At 38.7% G+C, this 25,290-nt stretch overlaps 1 protein-coding gene across 1 annotated transcript; it reads left to right on the forward strand.

Moving 5' to 3' along the window:
* The first annotated feature begins 700 nt into the window (after positions 1 to 700).
* On the forward strand, positions 701 to 24,907 carry SQLE (squalene epoxidase). The gene is made up of 11 exons (XM_015145976.3): positions 701 to 1,934; positions 5,413 to 5,665; positions 7,738 to 7,918; positions 9,537 to 9,633; positions 11,234 to 11,347; positions 11,431 to 11,602; positions 13,790 to 13,885; positions 20,609 to 20,751; positions 21,182 to 21,278; positions 23,405 to 23,492; positions 24,379 to 24,907. The coding sequence occupies exons 1-11, from the start codon at positions 1,644 to 1,646 to the stop codon at positions 24,569 to 24,571; spliced, it is 1,725 nt and encodes a 574-aa protein (XP_015001462.2). The 5' UTR covers positions 701 to 1,643; the 3' UTR covers positions 24,572 to 24,907.
* Positions 24,908 to 25,290: the final 383 nt, after the last annotated feature.

Consider the following 25,290-nt stretch of genomic DNA (forward strand, 5'->3'; position numbering starts at 1 on the left):
CCCACCCCCACGTTTCTGGTCTTGAGAGAACAGGGGCTGGGCGCATGCGTCTATCTCTAACCTGAGCACCTGGCGTGTCCTTTCCTTTTAAGGCAAACGCCTACCCATTCTTCCAGCTTCAGCTGGAATGTCAGGCTCCCCACGCACTCACGGCCTTCCCTTCCGCCCTCTCCACATATACAGGGCAGGGAAGCTGTGTCTGATTCCTCTTTCGGACTCCAGGGAGTGACACATCATAAGCGCGCAATAAGTGCTAGCGGAATGAATGGAAACGTTCCGACCTGAGGCAGCGGATCACCCCAGGCTTCTCCAAGCGAGCACACCTCTGTCCAGGGAGGGCGCAGGAGATGAAGCTGCTGCGGTGAACCGACCCCGACCCCGACCCCGGCCCCGACCCCGGTCCCGGCCCCGGCCCCGGCCCCGGCCCCGGCCCCGGAGCGCATCCCAGGCGACCCCTGGCCCCACCCCGGCAGGAGCCCGCCCGCGCCCTTCCCCACGCCCCCACCCACACCACGCAACATCGCCCTAGCGCCTTTCGGGGCGTCGCCGCGCAGGCTGCGCCGCCTGCGATTGGCCAAATGCGGCATAGCGCCATCTCGGCCTACCGCGCGGTGCGCGCCCTCATTGGCAGGCGGCTGCGAGAGCGGGGTGGGGGGCGGGGCCAGCACGCGGAGTGCGCGGGACGGGCGGACTCGCGCCTGAGCCCCGCCCCTTGGTCCCTCGTCTGGGCCGAGCCAGCCCGGGCGGCTGAGGCGCGTGGAGCCGGGCGGCGAGCGGGGGCGCGCGACGATCACTCTGGTTACTGCGGCCGCGCAGCGCTGGGGAAAGCCGCCGCCCGTGAGGGATGCTGGTGAGGAGGCCGTCGGGAGCCGCCGCCGCGGTCTGAGGGAGGTCCCCTGGAAACCGCCTTTCATCGGTGGGGAAGCGAAGTCGCAGTTGGCGGGTTTGGGGGCCAGCGAAGCGGGAGGCCTCTGAGTCGCGAGGTTGGAGCTGCGCTGCCCTGGAGCCGCACTCTTGAGTCCGAGGCCATCTTTTGTTGGAGAAGGCGGCGGCGCAGGCGTTTTTCCGAGGTTGGCCTGTGCAGCGTCGCCGTGCGCGGAAAAAGAAGCCTCTGAGCCCGCGCCGGCCCGCAGCCCCTGTGCCTTCCGGTCGCTGTCGCCTGAGGCGAGACCGCGTTTTCCCCAGTGCAGAGGTGTTTCTGTGACCCTCCCTTCACTCCCATTCCCTTCTGAAAGGGCACCTGCTGTTGGTGGGAAAAGAAATTATAGCACGAAGAGCCAGTATCAGAAGAGTATCTATCCATCACCCGCAGCAACCGCCCAGGGAACACCATCAAAAAAGAAAAAAGGGAATATCTGGATTGCCTGGGCGAGGAGGAGCGAGTCTGCTCGGGAGCTGTTCAGCAGGCGATTTTTAAATACTGCTTTCTACGTCCTGTACAACTTGGCTTCACATACTTTTACACTAACTTTATATGATTTTTAAAAACTGGTCTGATCGGACTTCTCGTCCTGGGACGCTGTTGACTGGAGTCTGGCCGGCTGTCCGTGCTCCTCTTGGTACCGCATTTTGGGGAGAACCTTAAACCCACCCGAGCAGAGAATCTCCGCCTTGACCGGTGCCACCAAAGAAGCCTTGGAACCATGTGGACTTTTCTGGGCATTGCCACTTTCACCTATTTTTATAAGAAGTGCGGGGACTTCGTCACTTTGGCCAACAGGGAGGTCCTGTTGTGCGTGCTGGTGTTCCTCTCGCTGGGCCTGGTGCTCTCCTACCGCTGTCGCCACCGAAACGGGGGTCTCCTCGGGCGCCAGCGGAGCGGCTCCCAGTTCGCCCTCTTCTCGGATATTCTCTCAGCCCTGCCTTTCATTGGCTTCTTCTGGGCCAAGTCCCCCCCTGAATCAGAAAATAAGGAGCAGCTCGAGGCCAGGAGGGTAGGTTGATTTCAAAGCGGGCAGATGAATGTCTTACGTAGAAGTAGGATTGGGTTCGCTCAAATGGAAGTTTTATTTAAAGGGCAAAAGGCTAGGTAGGTTAGTGCTTGTATAAATTCTCATGTATTTTTTATTTTAAACTCTTTGCTGTGCCTTGGTTACATCTTTGACCTTAAGAATGAATGAAAACATTCGTTTCATTTAGCATTGGTTGAGCCTCAGATGGAGGTTGGTTATTGATTTGATTATGAAAGATGGAATGAAACATTAGAATTTCACTTTGAAGGAGGACAACCACTTTCCATGATGGAAAAGTTCTTAAAAATTCTTGGGTAAGGATTGGATTTGTGCCTAAGGGAGAAAGAAACGTGCTGCTGCGGGTAAGGCCAGTACTTGTAAGAAGTGACAGCTGACGGGGGAAAGTGACAGAACAGTTTGAAAAGCAGGCAGAAGGAAAATGCTCAGCAATTTGAGGCATTGGGTTCAAAGTCCTCCTCCCCCGAATATTGGAGCATTGAGCAAATGCTTGCAGTAATGTCCTAACGCAAAGACCAGCTGTTCAAATACAGGTATAGTTGGGATTCCCGCAAAGGAAGCAGAGGCGGCCACTGGGAGATGAGGGGAGAGTAGTTTGGGCCAGATCATTTAGGGCATGTTGGCAATGAGTGTTTGGACTTTTTCCCAAGAGTTCTCCCAAGAGCACTGGAGGATTTTAAGCATCGGAGTAACATTATTTGATGTTTACTCTTTTTTTTAATTTTAATTTTTTGAGACAAAGTCTCGCTCTGTCGCCGAAGCTGGAATGCAGTGGCGTGATCTCGGCTCCGCCTCCCTGGTTCAAGCGATTCTCGTGCCTCAGCCTCCTAAGGAGCTGGGATTACAAGTGCATGCCACCACTCCCGGCTAGTTTTTTTTTTTTTTTTTTTTTTTTGTGTGTGTGTGTGTGTGTGTGTGTGTGTGTGTGTGTGTATTTTTGTGGAGACAGGGTTTCACCATGTTGGCCAGGCTGGTTTCGAACTCCTGACCTTAAGTGATCCGCCCACCTCAGCCTCCCAAAGTGCTGAGATTACAGACGTGAGCCACCGAGCCCGGCCTTTTACTTTTTAAAAAGAACATTGCCGTTACTGTATGGTGAATGGGTTATAGGGGTACAAGAATGGAAGCAGGACTATCAGGCAAGAGACTATAGCAGTAAACCCACACTTGCTTTTTAAATTTTTGCGCCACCATTTCTGAATGTGAGATCTTTGGCAAATTGCTTAATTTCTGTGAGAATCTGTTACCTCTTCCATTAGCTGGGAATGGCACCACCCTTGCTGGTAGTTAATACCTAGTCAATAACCGCCTGATGATAGTCGCTGTTAATACTAGTATAGAGGTAATATACATCTCTTAGGATGAGCCTTCTGAGTAGCGCTTAGTTCAGTGACATGGTGAATGGGTTTGAGGAATGGGAAAGGAGGGAGAGGGAATCCTTAATGTTCAATTTGAACTCTTTCGTATTGTGGTCTGAGATCATTTCCCTTAAGGTCACTGAGCTGTAGTTCAGGTGGCTGGAATGCTATTCCTGTTTTCATGCTGTGTAGAGAAATTTTGGAGTAGGAAAATTGGGTTATCAGCAATCAATACTGGTTCCATTTTGTGAATGCCCCAGGCTTTGTCTTTATTTTTTTTGCACCAGGGAGTTGTTAGATTGTGATCTATTGAGTACTAAGTTCCCATTAGTGCTTACTCTACTGATGAGGCTCTGCAACGCCTGTTTTCTTCCAGAGCTCTCCTTTCAGGATGTCTGTGTGTGTGTGTGCGTGTGTGTGTATAAAACAGGAAAAACTTATGAAGAAACACATTTTTGGTTAAGATGACAAGAGGGGCTTGTCTTGCCCTCTACTGTAATTTAAATATAGTCAGTTCTGGTCATTAAGACAGAACTAATGGGAAGAGTAGAATATTGACATCTTTCCGTAGTAAAGGACAGAAAAGTATTTTTCTAAGAGAAATTATATTAAAAAAGGAATAGACCTAATTCCCAGTCCTTTATAGAGGTAAAAGAATGTTGGGTGGATGTTAGAATCACAGAGTAAAGCTCTAAAGGATTTTAGGCTTCGTCTTCTTCCTTTTTACTTGATAATTTTTTACAAACCCCTTCAAATGGTATTTAGTCTTACCTTAATCATTAAGGTCAGAGAACTCAAGGAAGGTGATTCCTTGCAATTCTGTATCTGAAAGGTATTCAAATGTGTGAATCTACCTACCAAGGAGAAATACTACAAAATTGAATTGTTCATTTTAAAAAGCCAGTGTGCACTATTATTCTCAGTGGTCATAAATCTCTCAAAACAAGACTTTGCATCTTTTTATGATCAAAGTTAAAGTTTTGCTGTCAGTTCAGCCAGTGATAGGTTTAATGTTTTTCCTTGTTGCTTTTTTGGGGACCAACTGTTTGACTAGGATCTCTTAGAGTATCAGGATGGGGAAAAAGGAGGGATAAATTAAATATGTGCTTATATGTTAAGGGCCAAAATTGTAAACAAGTCAAATCCTAAAGGTCAGTATGAGTTATTTGTTCTCTTGTAATTTTGTTTATTTAGATAATCTTCAATTAATAGATTGGTAGGCAAGATTTGACAATCCTTTTGTCATATAAAAGTGATATTAAATTGAGATAGATTTTTCAAATGAAAATCCAGAAAGAGAAAATAAAGATGAATAATGAAAATATCTAATTTTCATTAAATTTTTGGTGGCTCATGCCTGTAATCAAAGCACTTTGGGAGGCTGAGGCAGGCGGATCACCTGAGGTTGGGAGTTCAAGACCAGCCGACCAACATGAAGAAACCCCGTCTCTACTAAAAATACAAAATTAGCTGGGCGTGGTTGCACATGCCTATAATTCCAGCTACTCGGGAGGCTGAGGCAGGAGAATTGCTTGAATCTGGGAGGCGGAGGTTGCGCTACTGCACTCTACCTGGGCAACTAGAGTGAAACTCAATCTTAAACAAACAAACAAACAAAAAGAAGATATCTAAAAGGTGCTGAATAGTTTGTAAGATGAAGTCAAATCAGAAGTTGTAAGTGATTTGCATCTCGTTGATTCCCAGGATATATTTGAAGAATTTAGTTATTAATGATACAGTTTGCCCTATAAGAAGTCTTTGAAGTCCCTTATGAGCATTTATTATATTCGGCCCAGTGTGGATTTCTAAATATGTATGTATAACATTTTCCAAATATCATGTTTAGAAAACAATAAATATTTAATTTTATTGGGATAATATGACACACTTTTATTTAATGAATATTTTGATATCATTGATTATTATATATTATCTAGATTTTAAAATGTAACAATTTGTTTGGTTTGATAATGTTTAGTATCTAGCTTTAGCCCAGGATGCGAAAGTCCAGTGTGTCTACATGGTAGTAGCATGATTTGAATCTAACAGATTTGGATACATAGTTTACCTTTTTTTTAAAACAGCGCAGAAAAGGAACCAATATTTCAGAAACAACCTTAATAGGAGCAGCTGCCTCTACATCAACATCCTCTCAAAATGACCCAGAAGTTATCATCGTGGGAGCTGGCGTGCTTGGCTCTGCTTTGGCAGCAGTGCTTTCCAGAGATGGAAGAAAGGTGACAGTAATCGAGAGAGACTTAAAAGAGCCTGACAGAATAGTTGGAGAATTCCTGCAGCCGGGTGGTTTTCATGTTCTCAAAGACCTTGGTCTTGGAGGTAGGTTCATATTGATTTTCAGGAGAGTTACGTGGTATAAACAAGCACTCTTCATTTAGACCATCCTATGACCAGTAAGAAGGTACTCCATTTTATTTTCATTTATAACATTTTCTATACTCATTTACCAACAAATTTGCATGAAAATGAGAGCAAAGGATAAAATAAGCGTTTAATAGTATGATCACATGTGAATTAGACTTAATGAGATATAACAACATGGCCTAAAGACTGTAATGGTCAAAACTAAGGACTGATAAATCCTAGAATGAGGGCATTAAATTTTGTGAAAGGTGAAGGGAACTGTCATTTGTGGAGAGTTTATTGTATACTTGTTACAGTGTTATTACGTAGAATCTTATTTAAGCACCATTCATCCATTCAACCAGTGCTTTTTAAGCACTGGCTATTCATTTAGGAAATGTTTATTCATTGCCTACTTTGTGTGGGGATGGGGTGGTGGGGTAGGGTGGGGTGGGGAAGGTGGGAGACAGACAAAGCAGCAAGCCCTCCCCTGTCTCTTTTTCCAAGGGCACTTATCTTATCATGAGAGTCTACCCTCATGACCTGATCACCTCCTAGAGGCTCCATCTCCAAATATCATCACATTGGGGATTAGAGTTTTAGCTTAGGAATTTTGGGAGGACACAAACATCTAGTCAATACCATATTTAAACATTTTATGTCACTAATATATATACTAGAGTCCACTTTTTCGCTTGACATAAATGTATTTCCAATACTGTTAACCATTCTTTGTCATTATCATTTTAAGCCCAAGCATAGTAATTTTTCAGTTGACTTCATAATATACTTCACTTTTCAAACTTAGATGAATGTTTAGGTTATTTTCAGTTACCCTTTATTAGGTAACACTATAGTGAACCTATTCTTGCATGTAACTTTAAAGATTATTAAATATATCTTTAGGATGAATTTCTTACATGGATTTCCAAGATTAAGATTATTACATCGAAGGATGCTAATGTCTTCATGGTTCTTGATAATTATTGTTATATTTTCTAAAATATAATATTAGTTTATAGTATCACCAGTAATATATGAATTTATCAGTTTTATCATAATCTCATCAGTGATTTTGATGGTATTGTTTTAATTTTTACTTAATTGATTTTTTTATCACTTGAACATTTTTTCTGATTTGTTCACTGTTTCTGTATTGCTTTATATGAATCATCCATACATGTTTTTGTCCATTACTATTGGCATCTTAATATCTTTCCAGTGGTTTTTAATGAGTAAATTTTATTATGTATACACATATTAATCTTTTGTTCTATTTCATATGTCTTTCCCAAAGTATTGTTTTAGCTTTTATTTTTAAAATTAATTTTAAACTTTCTAATTTTCAGTTGGCACTTAGTTATATTTTCTATTGAAAGTTTTTTCTTTTTCAACTTCTTTTGCTGCTTTAGATTTAAGAAAGCAATTTTTACATGATTCTGATGAATTCAGTGTTTTGTTTGCTGCCATTTAAATTATTTGATGTACTAAAAAGCTCTTTGCAGTTTGTCCTGAGTCAATTTTGATGGATAGTATGTAATCATCAACAGTTGGGGATAATTCTACCCTTTCCATTTGGTTTGGAAAATCTACTTTTTCATATATTCAGTCTTTATATATAAATTGGGGTTTTTTTTGAGTTTCCATACTGGTTTTATTTTCTTTTTATTTCTTTTTGGTGACAAATCTACATATTCATACATTGAAAAAAAGTGTTAAGAAGGACTGAATGTGTCCCTATGTCTTTATGGCAGAATAGGTTTACTCAGGAGAGGATTGGTTTATTTCATGTTGCATTTTCTTGCTGAAGTGAAGTGGAATTACAGACCTGAAATAGTTATGTTGTTATCTTTAAATGATACTACAGATTTGCTAAGACTCTCATTGACCTCCAGAAGCATCATGGTTTCTGAAATAGTTATATTAGTTCAGTTCTCCAGATTTGAAGGCAGAGAGTCATTTTTGATGTGTGTATGTCCTCTTTGGTTCTTAGTTTAACTCTGGGTGTGTTAACAGAATTGATTGTTTTGAACTCAATTGTTTTGCAGATACAGTGGAAGGTCTTGATGCCCAGGCTGTAAATGGTTACATGATTCATGATCAGGAAAGCAAATCAGAGGTTCAGATTCCTTTCCCCCTGTCAGAAAACAATCAAGTGCAGAGTGGAAGAGCTTTCCATCACGGAAGATTCATCATGAGTCTCCGGAAAGCAGCTATGGCAGAGCCCAAGTAAGACCACAGTTTCAAATATATAATTACTAAACAATTAATACATTTACATTTGACCTTTGTACAAATAAGATTTTATAAATTTTAATGAATTTTTGGGGCATAGTCTACAACATATGTATATTAAACTATCAGAAGAGTGTTAGATATTCAGTGCTTTTGTTAAGAATATCACATAGAGAATTTTCCTTTGACATAGAACTATGAAGAGTTCTCCTCTGACTAAATGAAAATTATATATTTTTATGTGATTGGAATTTAGAGGATATATTTGTAACTAAGGCATAAGTCCATTTGTGCACATTTTGGAGTTTAGGTTTGTGGTTATGATACTTTCTATTAGAAGTCAGGATATAAAACTGCAAGGAGAAATCCCTGTTTCATTCTCACTAAAGACCCAGTCTGTTAGGACTGGCTTCTTCTCTTGATTATTAACTTATATTTACCAGTAACCTTTAAAACACTAATCGAAGAAGTTTTAAGCATGAGAACCCTCATGTGATTGACACAGACTAAAGTATTGACAAAGCAAGTGAAGAAGTAAGTGGACTTATCTTCTGGACTGAAAAGACTTGATATCCATGGAAGAAGAGTATGTTCACTGTATGAAAATGCAAAAATATGGCCAGGTGCTGTGACTCATGCCTGTAATCCCAGCACTTTGGGAGGCTGAGGTGGGCAGATCACGAGGTCAGGAGTTCGAGACCAGCCTGGCCAATATGGTGAAACCCCGTCTCTACTAAAAATACGAAAAAATTAGCTGGGCGTGGTAGCACGCGCCTGCAGTCCCAGCTACGTGGGAGGCTGAGGCAGGAGAATTGCTTGAACCCAGGAGGCGGAGGTTGCAGTGAGCCGAGATTGTGCCACTGCACTCCAGCCTGGGTGACAGAGCGAGACTCTGTCTCAAAAAAAAAAAAAAAGAAAAGAAAATGGAAAAATACTCCCAAATATAAGGATTATAAAAATTACCTGTTCTGACTAGAAATAATTACTTTTTTTTTTTTTGAGATGGAGTCTCGCTCTGTCACCCAGGCTGGAGTGCAGTGTCGTGATCTCTGCTCACTGCAACCTCTGCCTCCCGGGTTCAAGCGATTCTCCTGCCTCAGCCTCCTGAGTGGCTGGGATTACAGGTGCCCGCCACCACGCCTGGCTAATTTTTGTATTTTTAGTAGAGACAAGGTTTCACCATGTTGGCCAGGATGGCCTTGATCTGACCTTGTGATCCGCCCACCTTGACCTCCCAAAGTGCTGGGATTACAGGCGTGAGCAACCACGCCTGGCCAGAAATAATTACTCTTAACAGTTTGCAGGATGCATTCCAATTCTTGTTTTCCCCTCTGTGTATCGATGTATGAGGGTATGTAAAGTTTCTCTGCCTATATTTTATTTTTTAACAAATTAAGATAAAAATCCAATGTTACTTTTTAAGATACTTTTAAAATCATTACATTAGTAATATGTATTAAATGTTGATAAATTAGAAAATAAAAACCACACATTGGACACGTGTTTGTACACACATGCATGTCCAGTTTATATGGATAAACTGGAGATAAGGAATTTAATTTAAATTGCTGAAATGTGCTGCTTTAGAAATATATTTTTTTTTATTCTTTAGTGCAAAGTTTATTGAAGGTGTTGTGTTACAGTTATTAGAGGAAGATGATGCTGTGATGGGAGTTCAGTACAAAGATAAAGAGACTGGAGATATCAAGGTGAGAAATACCAAATGTTACCTCTTCTAAGAGATGTTGTTTTTCCTTCTTTTTCACTTACCGCTTTAAAAAAGTAGGCGTACCAATTTACAGGTTGAGTATCTCTTTCTGAAATGCTAGGGATCAGAAGTGTTTTGAGATTTTTTTATTTTCTTCAGATGTTTGCATTATATTTACCAGTTGAGCATCTCTAATCCGAAAATCTTAAATTTCAAATGATCCAATGAGTATTTTCTTTGTCATATTGCTGCTCAAAAAGTTTTGGATTTCAGATTTTTGGATTAGAGATACTCAGCCTGTGTTATTTTTCAAATGGACTGAGTTATTTCTAAGCCCTGTGCAATAGGATAGGTTTCAGATTGCAACACATTGTTTTTTAGAGGACCTCAGAAGGCTATGCAAAAAGCTTTTTAAACAGAACTAATATAAATACTTTTGAAACTGAGTAATATACATCAGCAGAGAAGCAGAGGGGAAGTAGTAGGGGAAAGAAGGCAAGATTCAACATAAAAGAAATGATTCAGATAAAATGAGCAATTTAACTCAGGCAACAGTGAATCTTTTTCAGAACAATTTGTCCTTTTATTTTATTTATTTATTTATTTATTTATTTATTTATTTATTTATTTGAGACGGAGTTTCACTCTTGTTGCCCAGGCTGGATTGCAATGGCACGATCTCGGCTCACTGCAACCTCCGCCTCCTGGGTTCAAGCGATTCTCCTGCCTCAGCCTCCTGAGTAGCTGGGATTACAAGCATGTTTCACTGCACCCGGCTAATTTTGTATTTTTAGTAGAGATGGGGTTTCTCCATGTTGGTCAGGCTAGTCTTGAACTCCCAATCTCAGGTGATCCTCCCACCTCAGCCTCCCAGAGTGCTGGGATCACAGGCGTGAGCCACCATGCCGGGCCAATTTATCCTTTTTTAAAAAAAAATTTATTGTAGTAAAAAACACGTAATTCTGGACTGCTCCCCATAGGGTTACCACCTCTTAGAAATTGTACTCTAATGAAGGTGACTGGAATGTTTTCGGGTTACCACCTCTTAGAAATTGTACTCTAATGAAGGTGACTGGAATGTTTTCCAGTTACCACCTCTTAGAAATTGTACTCTAATGGTGGTGACTGGAATGTTTTCTCTGCTTCTGTCATAGTATTACAAATACATGTAGTCATTTGTACAAAAATTCTTCTAAGCCCTTGCTGCTGACTAAAAGCACTATATGAAGTTAGAGAATTTTAGAATGAAAGAATCTGGCTAGTCCCTGGAATTTTTAATGAGATTCACTGCTTTGTGTTACATGCCTGCCTTGTAGTTGTTTCCCCCATTGTCTTTCAAAGTGGAGAGTAATCCCAGATGGTTTACATGAGAGGGCTGCAAAGGGAGATGATCCTCAGCGACTCAGAGGAAGTGTCTAAACACTGCTCATGCTTTATCTGAAGCCCACCTAACAGTTTCTTCAATAGTATTACCTTCAGCTACCCTCTATAATGCTATCTGATAATATATTTAAATCTCTTCATGCACATTTTTTAAGAATGGCTTTTTTTTACTGTGTGTTTCTGACTACTAAACTGAGTAGTCTTCATTTCTGTTACAGGAACTTCACGCTCCATTGACTGTTGTTGCAGATGGGCTTTTCTCCAAGTTCAGGAAAAGCCTGATCTCCAATAAAGTTTCTGTATCATCTCATTTTGTTGGCTTTCTTATGAAGGTACTGTAGGAGTGTCTTACTGTAATTTCAGTAAAATAAACTTGAAATTTGAAAATTGTTAAAACATTTTCTTTTTTTTTTAGAATGCACCACAGTTTAAAGCAAATCATGCTGAACTTATTTTAGCTAACCCGAGTCCAGTTCTCATCTACCAGATTTCATCCAGTGAAACTCGAGTACTTGTTGACGTTAGAGGAGAAATGCCGAGGAATTTAAGAGAATACATGGTTGAAAAAATTTACCCACAAATACCTGGTAAGAAATAGCATCTTCAGTTCTTACAAAAGGTGTGTCTAAAATAGGCCAGAGATAAGGATGGCAGGTGAAACATTCATCCAGTCAACCAGATATGCTGGAACTCAACTACTTAAACTAGCACATAAAAAAAGCAAAACAAACTCCAAATTAAACAAAAGTTTCCGGCCGGGCACGATGGCTCATGCCCATAATCCCAGCACTTTGGGAGGCCCAGGTGGGTGGATCCCCTGAGGTCGGGAGTTCAAGACCTGTCTGACCAACATGAAGAAACCCCGTCTCTACTAAAAATACAAAATTAGCTGGGCGTGGTGGCTCATGCCTGGAATTCTAGCTACTGGGGAGGCTGAGGCAGAAGAATCACCTGAACCCGAGAGGCGGAGGTTGTGGTGAGCCGAGATCATGCCATTGCACTCCAGCCTGGGCAACAAGAGCGAAACTCCATCTCAAAAAAAAAAAAAAAAAAGTTTCAATATGTTTTTGTCAGGTAATAGCATAGTTTTTAAAAATAATTGTTTTTATTGGCATATATGGTATTTTTTAAGGTTGTCTCTGGACAGGAATCTGTCTCTGAATTCTTTAATATCTCTTATACCTGAATATTTTTGTGCTTGGTTTTTGTAGTAATGATAGCTGCCATTTCTTGAATGCTTACTCTAAAGTGTTTAGCAAACAATTTCATTTAATCTATGTAACCACTCTGTGAGGTAGGCATTATCATTATTCTCATTTTACAGACGGGAGAACTAAGGTTCAGAGAGACTAGTTAGCTCCTCCAAGTATAAACTATTAGTAGCGGCAGAACCAGGGTTGATATCAGGTCTGTCTGTCTGCCTCTTTGAACAGACATGTCCTGTCCGCAGAACATGAGAATTGTAAGGGATCTTCAGGGTCATACTAGTTTTGAGTTGAATACAAAGGCTTCATGAAATTTAGATAGCTTTATAAAAACATTAATAAAAATAACTTTTTCACAAATCTAAAGTTTTCATGGTACAGTATTTAGGATCTTTTTTTGAGAATGGGATGATGTAGGAAAAAAATGTAAAAAAAAATTTGAAAATTTTGATAAAATTGAAGGGAAACCCTGATTGTCAATTATGATATGATTAGAGTAATAGGAAACTGTTTTTGGTATAAGTACATTTTGTTTAAATATTCTGGTTTTTTTTTCAAGTTATTTTTTAAACTAAGTGAAACCACTTTAGTAACAAATTATTAACAGAAATGAAGTGAAATGAAGTGGGTAAACTTAGATTTTAAATAATGACATTTTCAACATGTACATGGAAACATTTCAATAAATTTTCATTTAGTTAAGCCACTTTTGAAGCTTTCAGATGGGGAAATTATGAATTTTTATGAAAAGAGTTGTCCATTGCCTGATATTTTTAGCATTTATTTTTCTTTTATTGTAAATGTGGTGGTTTTTCTTTTTCTTATTTTTTTTTTCCAATCCAGAGGTTAATTGGAGTAGACTGCCCTGAAATTATGGGGAGAAACCATTGGTAGGTTTATATTAATATTAGTTAGATTACCAAGATTACCTTCTATGAATGGAATAATTTTCAACAGAGGCTTCTGCTACTCTATTCCCAGATTACACTGGGAATTGTATGACAGTTCATTTTCTATATAAGTAGCACAGAAATTTAAAGCTTGCTTGCAAGTACCTCAGAGATGAGCTAATCCAACCATTTCATTTTTATAGATGAAGAAACTGAAGCTCAGCGAGGTAGGGCTTGCCTATGCTTCCAAATCAAATTCTTTCTCTAGTGTACATACCCTCCAGCTGTTTGTGAATCTGATTATTACCAGAATATATTGATTATAATACATTAAATATTAAATATGACAGTAGTCTGTTAACATTTGGAAGAAAGGTGGGTGGTTTTCTCCCTGTTTCATGGCATCTGAATTTGCCTCATTGTTTTTTCATTCAGTTGTATGTATGTTTATATTAATGTTTTCTTAGATTCCTTCGTCATTCCTTAGCATTAATAGCTAAGTGCTTAATGAATAATTTTATTAATGAAATAATTAGTTCTTGATTTATCACAAGGGATATATGTAACAACCATAACAGATGTATAGTAGGCATTTGTTTATACTTGATAAGAAAATATGTGATACTTTGAAATTGAAGTGTTATAACCCAGTTCTTTGGGTGGGTGGGATTGATTGCAGATCACCTGAAAGAACCATTCTTAGAAGCCACTGAGAATTCTCGTCTGAGGTCCATGCCAGCAAGCTTCCTTCCTCCTTCATCAGTGAACAAACGAGGTATTATTTTTTGGGCTTATTTTATAAAGGAATCAATATTCCAAATGACAAATACATGATTACATTTATACTGTTACGAGTAACATCTGGGACAGATAGTTTGTTACTTGTGGATTAGTGCATTATTAATACCAAAATTAGTTTTATGATCTATTTAGTTATTAACATTGAGTGTATAGAAGTACTGTGCTAGTCAGGGAAACAACAGGTAAAAAACTGACCTTGACCTAGAGAAGGCAATTTTCTGCTTAGGAATGTAGACAGATAATTTTACAACACTGTTGATAAATTTTGTAATAAAACCCACAGATTCAGTGTCAAGGAGTGTGCAGAGCAGGGAGGGAAGCTTGTGAAGTGGGAGGGGTAGTTAGGGAGGACATTGTTCAGGAAACAGTGGAAACAAAGGACCTTGGACCTGGAGGATGAGTGGGAGTTCATGAGGTGGACAGTAAGATGAGGAACTTCTAAGTAGATGGAATAACACTGCCAAGGGATGAGAAATGGTGGCACTTTCAAGGAACTCAAGTAGTTTCCTATGGCAGGAGCATAGGGTGGGTGTCAGAGTGGTAGACAGATAGGATATATGTTTAACATTTAATCTTTCAGACAATGGAAAGTCATTTGAAGTGTTTTTTTGTTACTAACTTTATTGATGTGTAATTCACAAATCATTCAGTTTGCCCATTGAAAGTGTACAGTACAGTGATTTTTTTAGTATATTCACAGTGTGTGCATCACCACCACAATCAAATTTAGAATATTTTTGTCTTGCCCAAAGAAACCCATTGGTATTCACTCCCCATTTCCTCCCAACACTCAGCCGTAGGCTACCCCTAATTTACTTTCTGTGTCTAGATTTGCCTATTTGGGATGTTTCCTAAACGCATTGTATAGTAAAGCCCTTTGGAACTGGCTTTTCATTTAGCACAATACTTTTTGAGGTTCATTCATGTTGTAGCATGTTTCAGTTCTTCATTTGTTTTTATGGCCAAATAATCTTCCATTGTATGGCTGTATTACATTTTGTTTAGCCATTTATCAACTGATAGATATTTGGGTTGTTTCTACTTTTTGGTTATTACAAGCAATGCTGCTATGAACATCTGTGTGCGAGTTTTTGTGTGGACATATATTTTCATTTTTCCTGGGTATATACCCAAGAGTGGTATTGCTGGATTATATAGTAATTCATGTTTAACTTTTTGAGGAGCTGCTAGACTTGTTTTCCAAAATAGCTGTCCCATTTACATTCCCTTTAGCAACGTGTGAGTTCTCATTTCTCCACATCCTTGTCAGTGAGTGAACACTTGTATTATCTTTGTGTGCATAGCCATCGCAGTAGGTGTGAACTAGGCCTTTCATCATTGTGCTTTTGATTTGCATTTCTCTCTTAGATAATGATGTTGAACATCTTTTCATATGCATATAGGCCATTTGTTGTTTGGAGAAATGTATATTTAGACTTTGCATTTTTTTTTAATTGGGCAGATTTAAAAATTCTTTGTTGTTGAGTTTCAAGAGTCCTTTTCATATTTTAGATACAAGTCCCTTATTAGATATGTGATTTGCAAAATTTTTCTCATTCTGTAGGTTTTCTTTCCATTCTTCTTGATGGTTTCCATTGAAGTACAAATGATTTAAATTTTCATGTTTGTATTTTCTTTTGTTGCTTGTGCTTCCAGTGCCATATTTAGGAAGGCTTTGTCCAATCTAAGGTCAAAAAGATTTACTCCTATATTTTCTTTCTTTCTTTTCTTTTCTTTTTTTTTTTTTTGAGATGGAGTTTCGCTCTTGTCGCCCAGGCTGGAGTGCAATGGTATGGTCTTGGCTCACTGCAACCTCCGTCTCCTAGGTTCAAGCGATTCTCCTGCCTCAGCCTCCCGAGTAGCTGGGATTATAGGTGCTCGCCACCATGCCCAGCTAATTTTTGTATTTTTAGTAGATATGGGGTTTCACCATGTTGGCCAGGCTGGTCTCAAACTCCTGACCTCAGGTGATCCACCCACCTCAGCCTCCCAAAGTCCTGGGATTACAGGTGTGAGCCAACATGCCTGGCCCGTTACTCCTATATTTTCTTCTAAGAGTTTTATAGTTTTACCTCTTTAGTTTAGGTCTTTGATCCATTTTGAGTTAAATTTTGTCTGTTGAGGGGAGAGGGTCCAGCTTGATTTGTGTGTGGATATTCAGTTGTCCCAGTATCATTTGTTGGAAAGAGTATTTGTTCCCCAGTGAATTTTCTTGTCATTGTGGTCAGAATTCCCTTGACTGAAAGGTAAGGGTTTATTTCTTTCAACAATATTTTGTAGTTTTCAGAGTATAAGTTTCGCATTTCTTTTGTTAAATTTATTCCTAAGTGTTTTACCTTTTTTGATACTTTTGTAAACGGAATTTTCTTAATGAGGCAGTGGTGTGATTAGACTTTTATTTCAGGAATATACTCTGACATTTTTGTGGAGGATGGTTTGGAGGAAAGTCCAGTAAAACATATACTAAGATTATTTAATTATTCTGTCAGTGATGATAAAAGGCCAGAACTAGGGTTGTAAAATGAAAGGTAATGAATAAATTTGGGTAATATCTAGGATGTAGAATGTACAGAACATGGTGATGATTTGGATATTGTAATAAGAGAGTGAAATCTCTTGATGTAAATTCCAGGTTTCTGGCGTAGATAGTTTTGCCAGCCATTTGCTGACATAGGAATAGGAAAAGGAGTTAATTGGGTTTTCTTTCTTTTTTCTTAGTTTGTCTTAAAGGTTTGCTGATTTTATGTTTTCAAAGAACCAACTTTTCATTTTGTTATCTTTAGTATTTTTTTCATTTCATTTATTTTGGCTCTGATCTTTATTATTTTCTACTAATTTGGGGTTTGGTTTGCTCTTGCTTTTCTGGTTAAGATGCACTGTTAGGTTGTTTATTTGACGTTTTCCGGCTTTTTTGATGTAGGCACTTACTGCTATAAACTTTCCCTTTAAGTATTGCTTTTGCTGTGTCTCACAGGTTTTATATGTTGTCTTTCCATTTTATTTCTATCAAGAAATTTTTGTATTTACTTCTTAATTTCTTCATTGACCCACTGGTCATTCAAGAACATATGGTTTAATTTCCATGTGTTTGCATAGTCTCCAAAGTTCCTCATATTACTGATTTCTAGTTTGATTCCATTGTGGTCAGAGAAGATACTTGATATGATTTCAATTGATTTTTGAATTTTTTAAGTCTTGTTTTGTGGCCTACCCATGACCTATCCTTGAGAATGATCCATTTGCTGAGGAGAAGAATGTGTATTCTGCAGTTTTTGGATGAAATGTTCTGTGAATATTTGTTAGGTCTCTTTGGCCTGTAGTCCAGATTAAGTCTGGTGTTTCTTTGTTGTTTATCTGTCTGGATGATCTATTCAGTGCTGAAGGTGGTGTGTTGAAGTCTCCAGCCATGATTGTATTGGAGTCTATCTCTTTAGTTCTAATAATATTTCCTTTATATGTCTGAGTGCTCCGGTATTGGATGCATATATAATTGTTACATCCTCTTGCTGAATTGACCCCTTCATCATTATATAATGACCTTCTTTGCCTCTTTTTATAGTTTTTGTCTTGAAATCTATTTTACTGATGTAAGTATCATTACTGCTGTTTTTTGGTTTCCATTTGCATGGAATATCTTTTTCATCCCTTCATTTTCAGTCTGTGTGTCTTTATAGGTGAAGTGTGTTTATTTTAGGCAACAGATCGTTGGTTCTTTTTTAAAATCCATTAAGCCACTTTATGCCTTTTGAGTGAAGAGTTTAGTCCATTTACATTGAATGTTACTATTGGTAAGTACATACTTACTATCGCCATTTTGTTATTTGTTTTCTGGTTGTTTTGCTGTCTTTTCTTCCTTCCTGTTTCCTTTTTGTGAAGGTAATTTTCTCTGGTAGTATGTTTTAATTTTTTGCTTTTAATTTTTTTGCCTATCTCTTGTAGGCTTTTGATTTGAAATTACCGTGAAACTTGCAGATCATATCTTATAACCCATTATTTTAAACTGATGACAACTGATTCTACAAACAAGCAGAGAAAACTAATAAAAACTCTACACTTTAACTTTATCCCCCTTGCTTTTTAACTTTTGTGAGTTTTGTACCTTCATGTAATTGCTTACTGCTCGTTAATGTCCTTTTCTTTCATATTGAATAACTCACTTCAGCATTTCTTGTGGGAAAGGTCTGGTGTTGATTAAGTCCCTCGACTTTTGTTTGTCTGGGAAAGTCTCTATTTCTTCTTCATGTTTGAAGGATATTTTCTCTGGATATACTATTCTAGGATAAAAGTTCTTTTCCTTCAGCACTTTCAGTGTGTCTTGCACCTCACTCCTGGCCTGTCAGATTTCCACTAAGTCTGCTGCCAGACATACTGTATGTTTCCATAGGAAACATACAAAAGCACAATGATACTATGTACTGCCAGACATACTAAGCCAGGAGTTTCACACCAACCTGGACAATAAAGCAAGAGCCCATCTCTACAAAAAATTAAAAGATGAGCAAGGCATGGTGGCGTGTGCCTGTAGTCCCAGCTATTTGGGAGGCAGGGTGGGAGGATCTTTTGCTCTAGAGCTCCGTTGTTTGTTGTTTCCTTTCTCTTGCTGCTTTTAGGATCTTTTTTTTTATCCTTGACCTTTGGGAGTTTGGTTATTAAATGGCTTGAGCTAGTCTTGTTTGAATTAAATCAATCACCAATCCTTGCTTGGTGTTCTGTAGCCTTGTGCTTAAATATTGGTATCTTTCTCCAGATTTGGGAAGTTCTCTGTTATTTTTTCTTCGAATAAACTTTCTACCCTGATCTTTCTACCTCCTTTTAAAGGCCAAGAACTTAGATTTGCTCTTTTGAAGCTATTTTCTAGATCTTGTAGGTGTGCCTCATTCTTGATTATTCTTTTTTCTTTTGTCTCCTCTGTGTATTTTCAAATAGCCTGTTTTCAAGCTTACTAATTCTTTCGTCTGCTTGATCAGTTCTGCTGTTGAGATTCTGCCGTGTTCTTCAGTATGTTAATTGAATTTTTTATCTCCAGAATTTCTGCTTCTTTTTAATTTCAGTTGTTTCGTTAAATTTATCTGATAGCATTCTGAGTTCCTTCTCTGTGTTGTCTTGAATTTTGTTGAGCTTCTTCAAAACAACTATTTTGAATTCTCTAAAAGCTCACATCTCTGTTACTCTAGGATTGGTCACTGGTGCCTTATTTATCAGAGTTAATTTAGTGAGTTTATGTTTTCCTGGATGGTCTTGATGCCTGTGGATGTTCGTCAATGTCTGGGCATTGAGAAGTTAGGTATTTATTGTGGTCTTCGGAGTCTGGGCTTGTTTGTACCCATCCTTCTTGGGAAGGCTTTCTAAGTTTTCAAAGGGAAGTGAGTGTTGTGATCTAAGTCTTTGGACATAGCAGTCGTATCTGCATTAGGGGGCACCCCAAGTCCATTAACATTGTGACCCTTGCGGACTCGTAGAGGTACTGCCTTCGTGGTCTTGGGTGATATCTGGGAGAATTCCCTGGATTACCAGGAAAAGAACTCTTGGTTCTCTTCCCTTATTTTCCCTCAAACACAGAGTCTGTCCTTTTGTGCTGAGCTGCTTGGAACTGGTGGGGGGAGGGGTGACACAAGTATGCCTGTGGCCACCACCACTGGCCTGTGCCGAGTCAGACCTGAAGCCAGTACAACACTGGGTATTGCGCCAGGCATGTGGCGATGACTGCCTGGTCACCGCTGATGTTCCCTCAAGACTCAAGAGCTCTACAGTTAGTACAAATCCAGCCAGGCTTGTGCCTTTCCCTTAAGGGCAGTGAGCTCCTGGGGACCCAGGACTGGTCCAGAAATGCCGTCTAGGAGCCAGGGCCTGGAGTTGGGAACCTTAGGAATCTACTTGGTGCTCTATTCTACTGTAGCTGAGCTGGCACCCAAACCTCGAGACATATTCCTTCCCACTCTTCCCTCTCCTTTCCTCAAGCAGGAGCCTCTCCCCTTAGCCACCACTGCCCCAGGCCTGCAGTGGGTACTGCCTGGCTGCGTCTGGTGTTCACTCAAGGCTCCAGGGATCTTCAGTCAGCTGGTGGTGAATGCCGCTAGTCCTGGGTCTCTCCCTTCAGGACAATGGGCTCCCCTGTCACCCAGGATGGATCCAAAAATGCTGTCCACGTGCCCAGACCTGGAATCAGGGATCCCAGGAACCCCCTTGGTGCTCTGTCCCACTGGCCAAGCTGGTACCCAAGCTGATTTTTGGTTCTTATGAAGGTGCTTTCCTTTGTGGACAGTTGTTCGTTTTAGTGTTCCTGTGTGGGAGGAGGATGATCGCCAGAGGACTTGCTTTTTATGCCTGGATACCTGTAGATGGCCTGGATACCTGTAGATTCCTTTTATTTTCTTCATATTTTAATTTTAAGGCAGCCTTATAAATGTATTGACATTGTTGGACTTGTCATTAGGTGTGTATATGAGTTTCATGAGGGCAGAGACCACACTCTTGTTATTACTGTATCCCTAGTGCCTGGCCACCTATTAGGTACCCAATATTGATTCAAACAACTCTTGAATTTTTGCCTCAGCAAATTTTAATCATGATTTGTTTCCATGTATTTTCACATTTTTCTTAATAGTAGCTTACATCAGTAATCTTTATACATTGAGTTGTCTTTCTTTTTGTCTCAAGTGATGCTCTAAGATAAAATCTTCATTACCTCTCTTCATAGGTGTTCTTCTTTTGGGAGACGCATACAATATGAGGCATCCACTTACTGGTGGAGGAATGACTGTTGCTTTTAAAGATATAAAACTATGGAGAAAACTGCTAAAGGGCATCCCTGACCTTTATGATGATGCAGCTATTTTTGAGGTAAGATCAATTATTTTGACAAAAATGTCTCAAAATGGATTTATTTCTGAGGGTTAAGAGCAGTGGGGCTCTGATGGGGAGATCTGTACTAAGGAACCTGAGCTTTATAATAGCTCTTAGGCATCTTGCTTAGGCTTGAAGAACCTGACATGCAACCTGCGAATCATAGAGAATTTCTAAATTTGAATATTATGTAACACTGGATTGCTATGGGCCACTTAGCTCATGGTGGCTGTAAATTTAGCTTCAGTGTCATATAACCCATTGCTCTGAAGGTGATTTTTTTTTTTTTTTTGGTAAATGATAAACATAAGGCAACATTACTTGCAGATAGTCCTTAGAAGGATAAATGTCAGTTTGAGGGGATTATAAACATCAGTTTGTGCTTTTTTATCCTTGCCATATAATAAATGAGCTATTTCTTTTTTAGGCCAAAAAATCATTTTACTGGGAAAGAAAAGCATCTCATTCCTTTGTCGTGAATATTCTTGCTCAGGCTCTTTATGAATTATTTTCTGCCACAGATGGTAAGTGTAGCACTTTTTAGTGAGTATTTCTCAATTGCAGATTTTTAGCATAGGAAAGGAATAAAAAAGTTAGTGATTTGTCCAGAAATAAAGATGTTACCTGAGTTTGCTAACTCCCAAGTTGGTAGTTTTTAAAAAAATTCCATTTTGAGCAACAGTTTTAGTTTTAGTTTGGAAGGGAAACTTTAGTTTTAGTTTGGAAGGCAGTGGAATTTCCTTAGACAACATTAATAGTATTGCCTCAGTAACATATTCATTATTTTGAATTCCTCTGGTGCAGACTAGATCATTCATGTCCCCACACACACAAGATTGTGATGGAAGGTGTTTTTGGCCATGTATTAAAAGGCAATAGTCTTTTTCTTCCTAACACTAGTTTCAATTTCTTTTTAACGTAGTATTTTATAAAATGAATACGAGCTGTTAATCTTGTCCCTGTTAAAAAGCACAAGTAACAATGCGTTCACCCTTTACTTATTTGGACTATTTTGGTGCTTTTGTTTCTGTTTCCATATTATAGAGAGGTCATGGTCAATGTATATATTATAGAAAACACAACTTAGCAGAAGCAGTGTTAGAAATGGAGGAAAAGAGGCCAGGCGAGATGATTCATGCCTGTAATCCCAGCACTTTAGGAGGCCAAGGCAGGAGGATCGCTTAAAGCCAGGAGTTTCACACCAACCTGGACAATAAAGCAAGACCCCATCTCTACAAAAAATAAAAGATTAGCAAGGCATGGTGGCGTGTGCCTGTAGTCCCAGCTATTTGGGAGGCAGGGTGGGAGGATCACTTAGGGCCAGGAGTTTAAGGCTACAGTGAGCTATATACAGTGAGCTAAATACAGGGAGCTATATGAAGTGCCACTGCACTCAGCCTGGGCAACAGAGTGAGACTCCATCTTCTAAAATGAACAAACAAAAAATTAAAAGAAATGGAGGAGAAAAGGCAACTGTGCCACCTCCTCACCACAGCAGTGTACACATCAGTTTAATAGTAGGTTAATGAAACTAGGCTTTTCAGTTTTCAAGAATAAATATTGACTCAAATGCCATTACTCTAGTATATCTGCAGCATAGCTATTTGTATAGATCATACAAGGCCCTAGTGGTAAGTGCTGTGGTTATAATTACAAAAGATGGTACAGTATAAAAATGCTTTCTGTAGCTTCTATAACCATTAACTCTTCCTAAGAAAAAAAGAACCACCACCAAAAAAACCCCCACAAAACCACCAGTCTCACTGGTTGTGATTTTTCCAAACAAATTTCTCTTGCTAAATTGGCATAGAAGTTAAAATGGCTGGTTGGGCAAATGAAAGTAACTAAGTTTAGAGTTTGGGGCAAATAAAAAGAAAAGAACTAAGTTTAGAGTTTTGGGCAAATAAAAAGAACTAAATTTAGAGTTTTTCTCAGCTCTTCTTTCTAAGCTTTTCTGACTTCTTGAGTTCTTACATTATGAATTTGAATCTACCAACAAAACATTTTTTAAAAGTTACAAGATTGGAGGAGGAAAGACCTTTATTGGAGCAAAAGTTTACCTGTTGCATCCTTTACTTTTTAAAAATCTGTTGTAAAGAAAAATCTAGGCATACCTGAACAGAACATTGATTCTAAATGGTTAAAAAGGTTATCAATTGATTATACGATATTGTGAGGGTTTTATGAGTTACTTTGAAAGGTATAAAAACTTTATAGATATAAGGAATTACTATTTATCGCTACTCACAGCTCTTCTTTTCACTTGATAATTTACTTCTTAGAGATACTGGTTGGGCATCTTAGAGACTGGGAATCTGGTTTCTAGAATTGTGTTAAACAGAGCTTCCAAAGTATTTTGCATCACTTAATGAATTAACAGCAAAATCAAGGAAGTACCTTTTAAACAACTCTTCCAAGACCTAAATATTAGTAATTATTTACTAACAGAAAGAAGTTTATTCATATTTGTATTACTCTCCATAATGCTGATTATGGAATTTAAAAGAAATCCTGGTAGTTGAAATTCTAGGACTAGATATTTAAAAATTATCTGCAAGATGTAGCGTTTGTTCTCATTTTTTCTGATATATCATTAGGATCCTACATAAGTGTGTACACATATTTGATTATTTTTACAATTTTATTTTAGATTCCCTGCATCAACTAAGAAAAGCCTGTTTCCTTTATTTCAAACTTGGTGGTGAATGTGTTGCGGGTCCTGTTGGGCTGCTTTCTGTGTAAGTTGTGATGGCACAGAGGATACAAATCTGCCAGATTTTCTTAGGACTGTTCAGTTGATGAATTACTGCAAATCTTTCTTCCTTACACATTTTGATATTTTTTTATCTATTAGTATCCGAATGAGAAGGTGGCCCAAAGAAATGAAGAAAGGCAATATTTAGTGCTGTTTTCTTTCTGGGAACAGCAGTTTAAGGTGGTGGTAGAGGAAGCTGTAACCCTTGATTAAAATAGAAGCTTGTTTTTTGCCTATGGATTTATCCATATGTTCTGGTCTCTGGGAGCCAGGAATAATTGAGAAATTTTAATTGAGAAATTAGTTTCATTGAAGTACAGGGACTTATACAACCCCATATTAGTTTTGAACATACAGACATATGTGGAGCTATTCCTGGAAAGTCTACAAAGTGAAATCTTTCGAGTTATTTCTCATCTGCAAAGTGATCCTTTGAGTCATTTCTCATTAGTCTATAATCTGAATGTTAATACTGGTATTTTTAAAAGCCCTACATCCCAACAGACCAGGCCATCTAGGTATTTTAGCATGGTATCTCAGGATGAGTAAACAAAACAGCCAAAAATATATGACTTATGTAAACTAGAGTTACAGGAGTTACTAGCTTCTCTGAAAGGGATATAGTCTAAGTATTTTTTCTTATATATTTTTAAAAAAAAGGGCAGGGGAGTTTGCTCCTGCCATCAAACTTAACATGCAGACATGTTTGTGAAGTCCTCTAAAATACAGAATGTTTGATACAGAATGATGGTGCTTGGGTGAAAAAACGTAGGCTGTTTGTTGGGCTTTACAGATTATATGTAATTGGAATGTTTGGAGTAAATTTTAGTTTCTGAGTCTTACCAATATGTATTTTTTTTCTATTACAGATTGTCTCCTAACCCTCTGGTTTTAATTGGACATTTCTTTGCTGTTGCAGTCTATGCCATATATTTTTGCTTTAAGTCGGAACCTTGGATTACAAAACCTCGAGCTCTTCTCAGTAGTGGTGCTGTTTTGTACAAAGCGTGTTCTATAATATTTCCTCTCATTTACTCAGAAATGAAGTATATGGTTCATTAAGCTTAAAGGGGAACGATTGGTGAATGAATATTTGGAACTTACCAAGTCCTAAGAGACTTCTGGAAGAGGAGGTGTATAGCATAGTACCATACCACTTCTAAAGTGGAAACTCTTGGACCCAGATTTGGATTAATTTGTTTTTGAAGTTTTTTGTATATAAATATTTAAATACATGCTTTAATTTGCAAAATGAAGGGTAAAACAAGTTAGATATTTAAAAGAAATGATTGTTTACCATAAATTAGTGCTAATACTGAGGAGAACTACAGTTTTTCTTTTGAATTTAGTATTTGAGATGAGTTGTTGGGACATGAAAATAAAATGAAGAATGAACTTTCATGTCTTTTTGTTTCTTGTTGTGGGCTCATTTACATAGCTTCATGATAATGAAAAAAAAAAAAAAAAAACCAAAGTGGGATGAAAAGTGCAGAGGGAAACCTGTTCTATTAAATAACTGGGGAAGTTGTTGCCTTAATGTCTTCACCTTGATTTCCTCATCTCTCTAGTGAAACAATTTGATAAGGTTATTTTCTTTAAAAAAAATTACTTATTTATATTATTTTGGGGCTGTGACTCAGATTCGAACTGAAAGGTTCTTTGCTGAGTTCTCTAAAAATATCAGATTCTGACAGGAAGGACAATCAAGGGCTTTATAAGTTCCACTGTATAACATTTATAAACCAGGCCAGAATGACATCAAGAAACAGTGAACAAATAAG

Source organism: Macaca mulatta, chromosome 8 (assembly GCF_049350105.2).
Source record: "Macaca mulatta isolate MMU2019108-1 chromosome 8, T2T-MMU8v2.0, whole genome shotgun sequence".
In the NCBI taxonomy this organism is placed as follows: domain Eukaryota; kingdom Metazoa; phylum Chordata; class Mammalia; order Primates; family Cercopithecidae; genus Macaca; species Macaca mulatta.

Coding starts and splice junctions, on each gene's coding strand:
- SQLE (XM_015145976.3), top strand. CDS start 1,644: ATGTGGACTTTTCTGGGCATTGCCACTTTCACCTATTTTTATAAGAAG. Junction 11,348..11,430: donor TTGTTGGCTTTCTTATGAAG/GTACTGTAGGAG, acceptor TTTTTTTTTTAG/AATGCACCACAGTTTAAAGC. Junction 23,493..24,378: donor CCTGTTGGGCTGCTTTCTGT/GTAAGTTGTGAT, acceptor TTTCTATTACAG/ATTGTCTCCTAACCCTCTGG.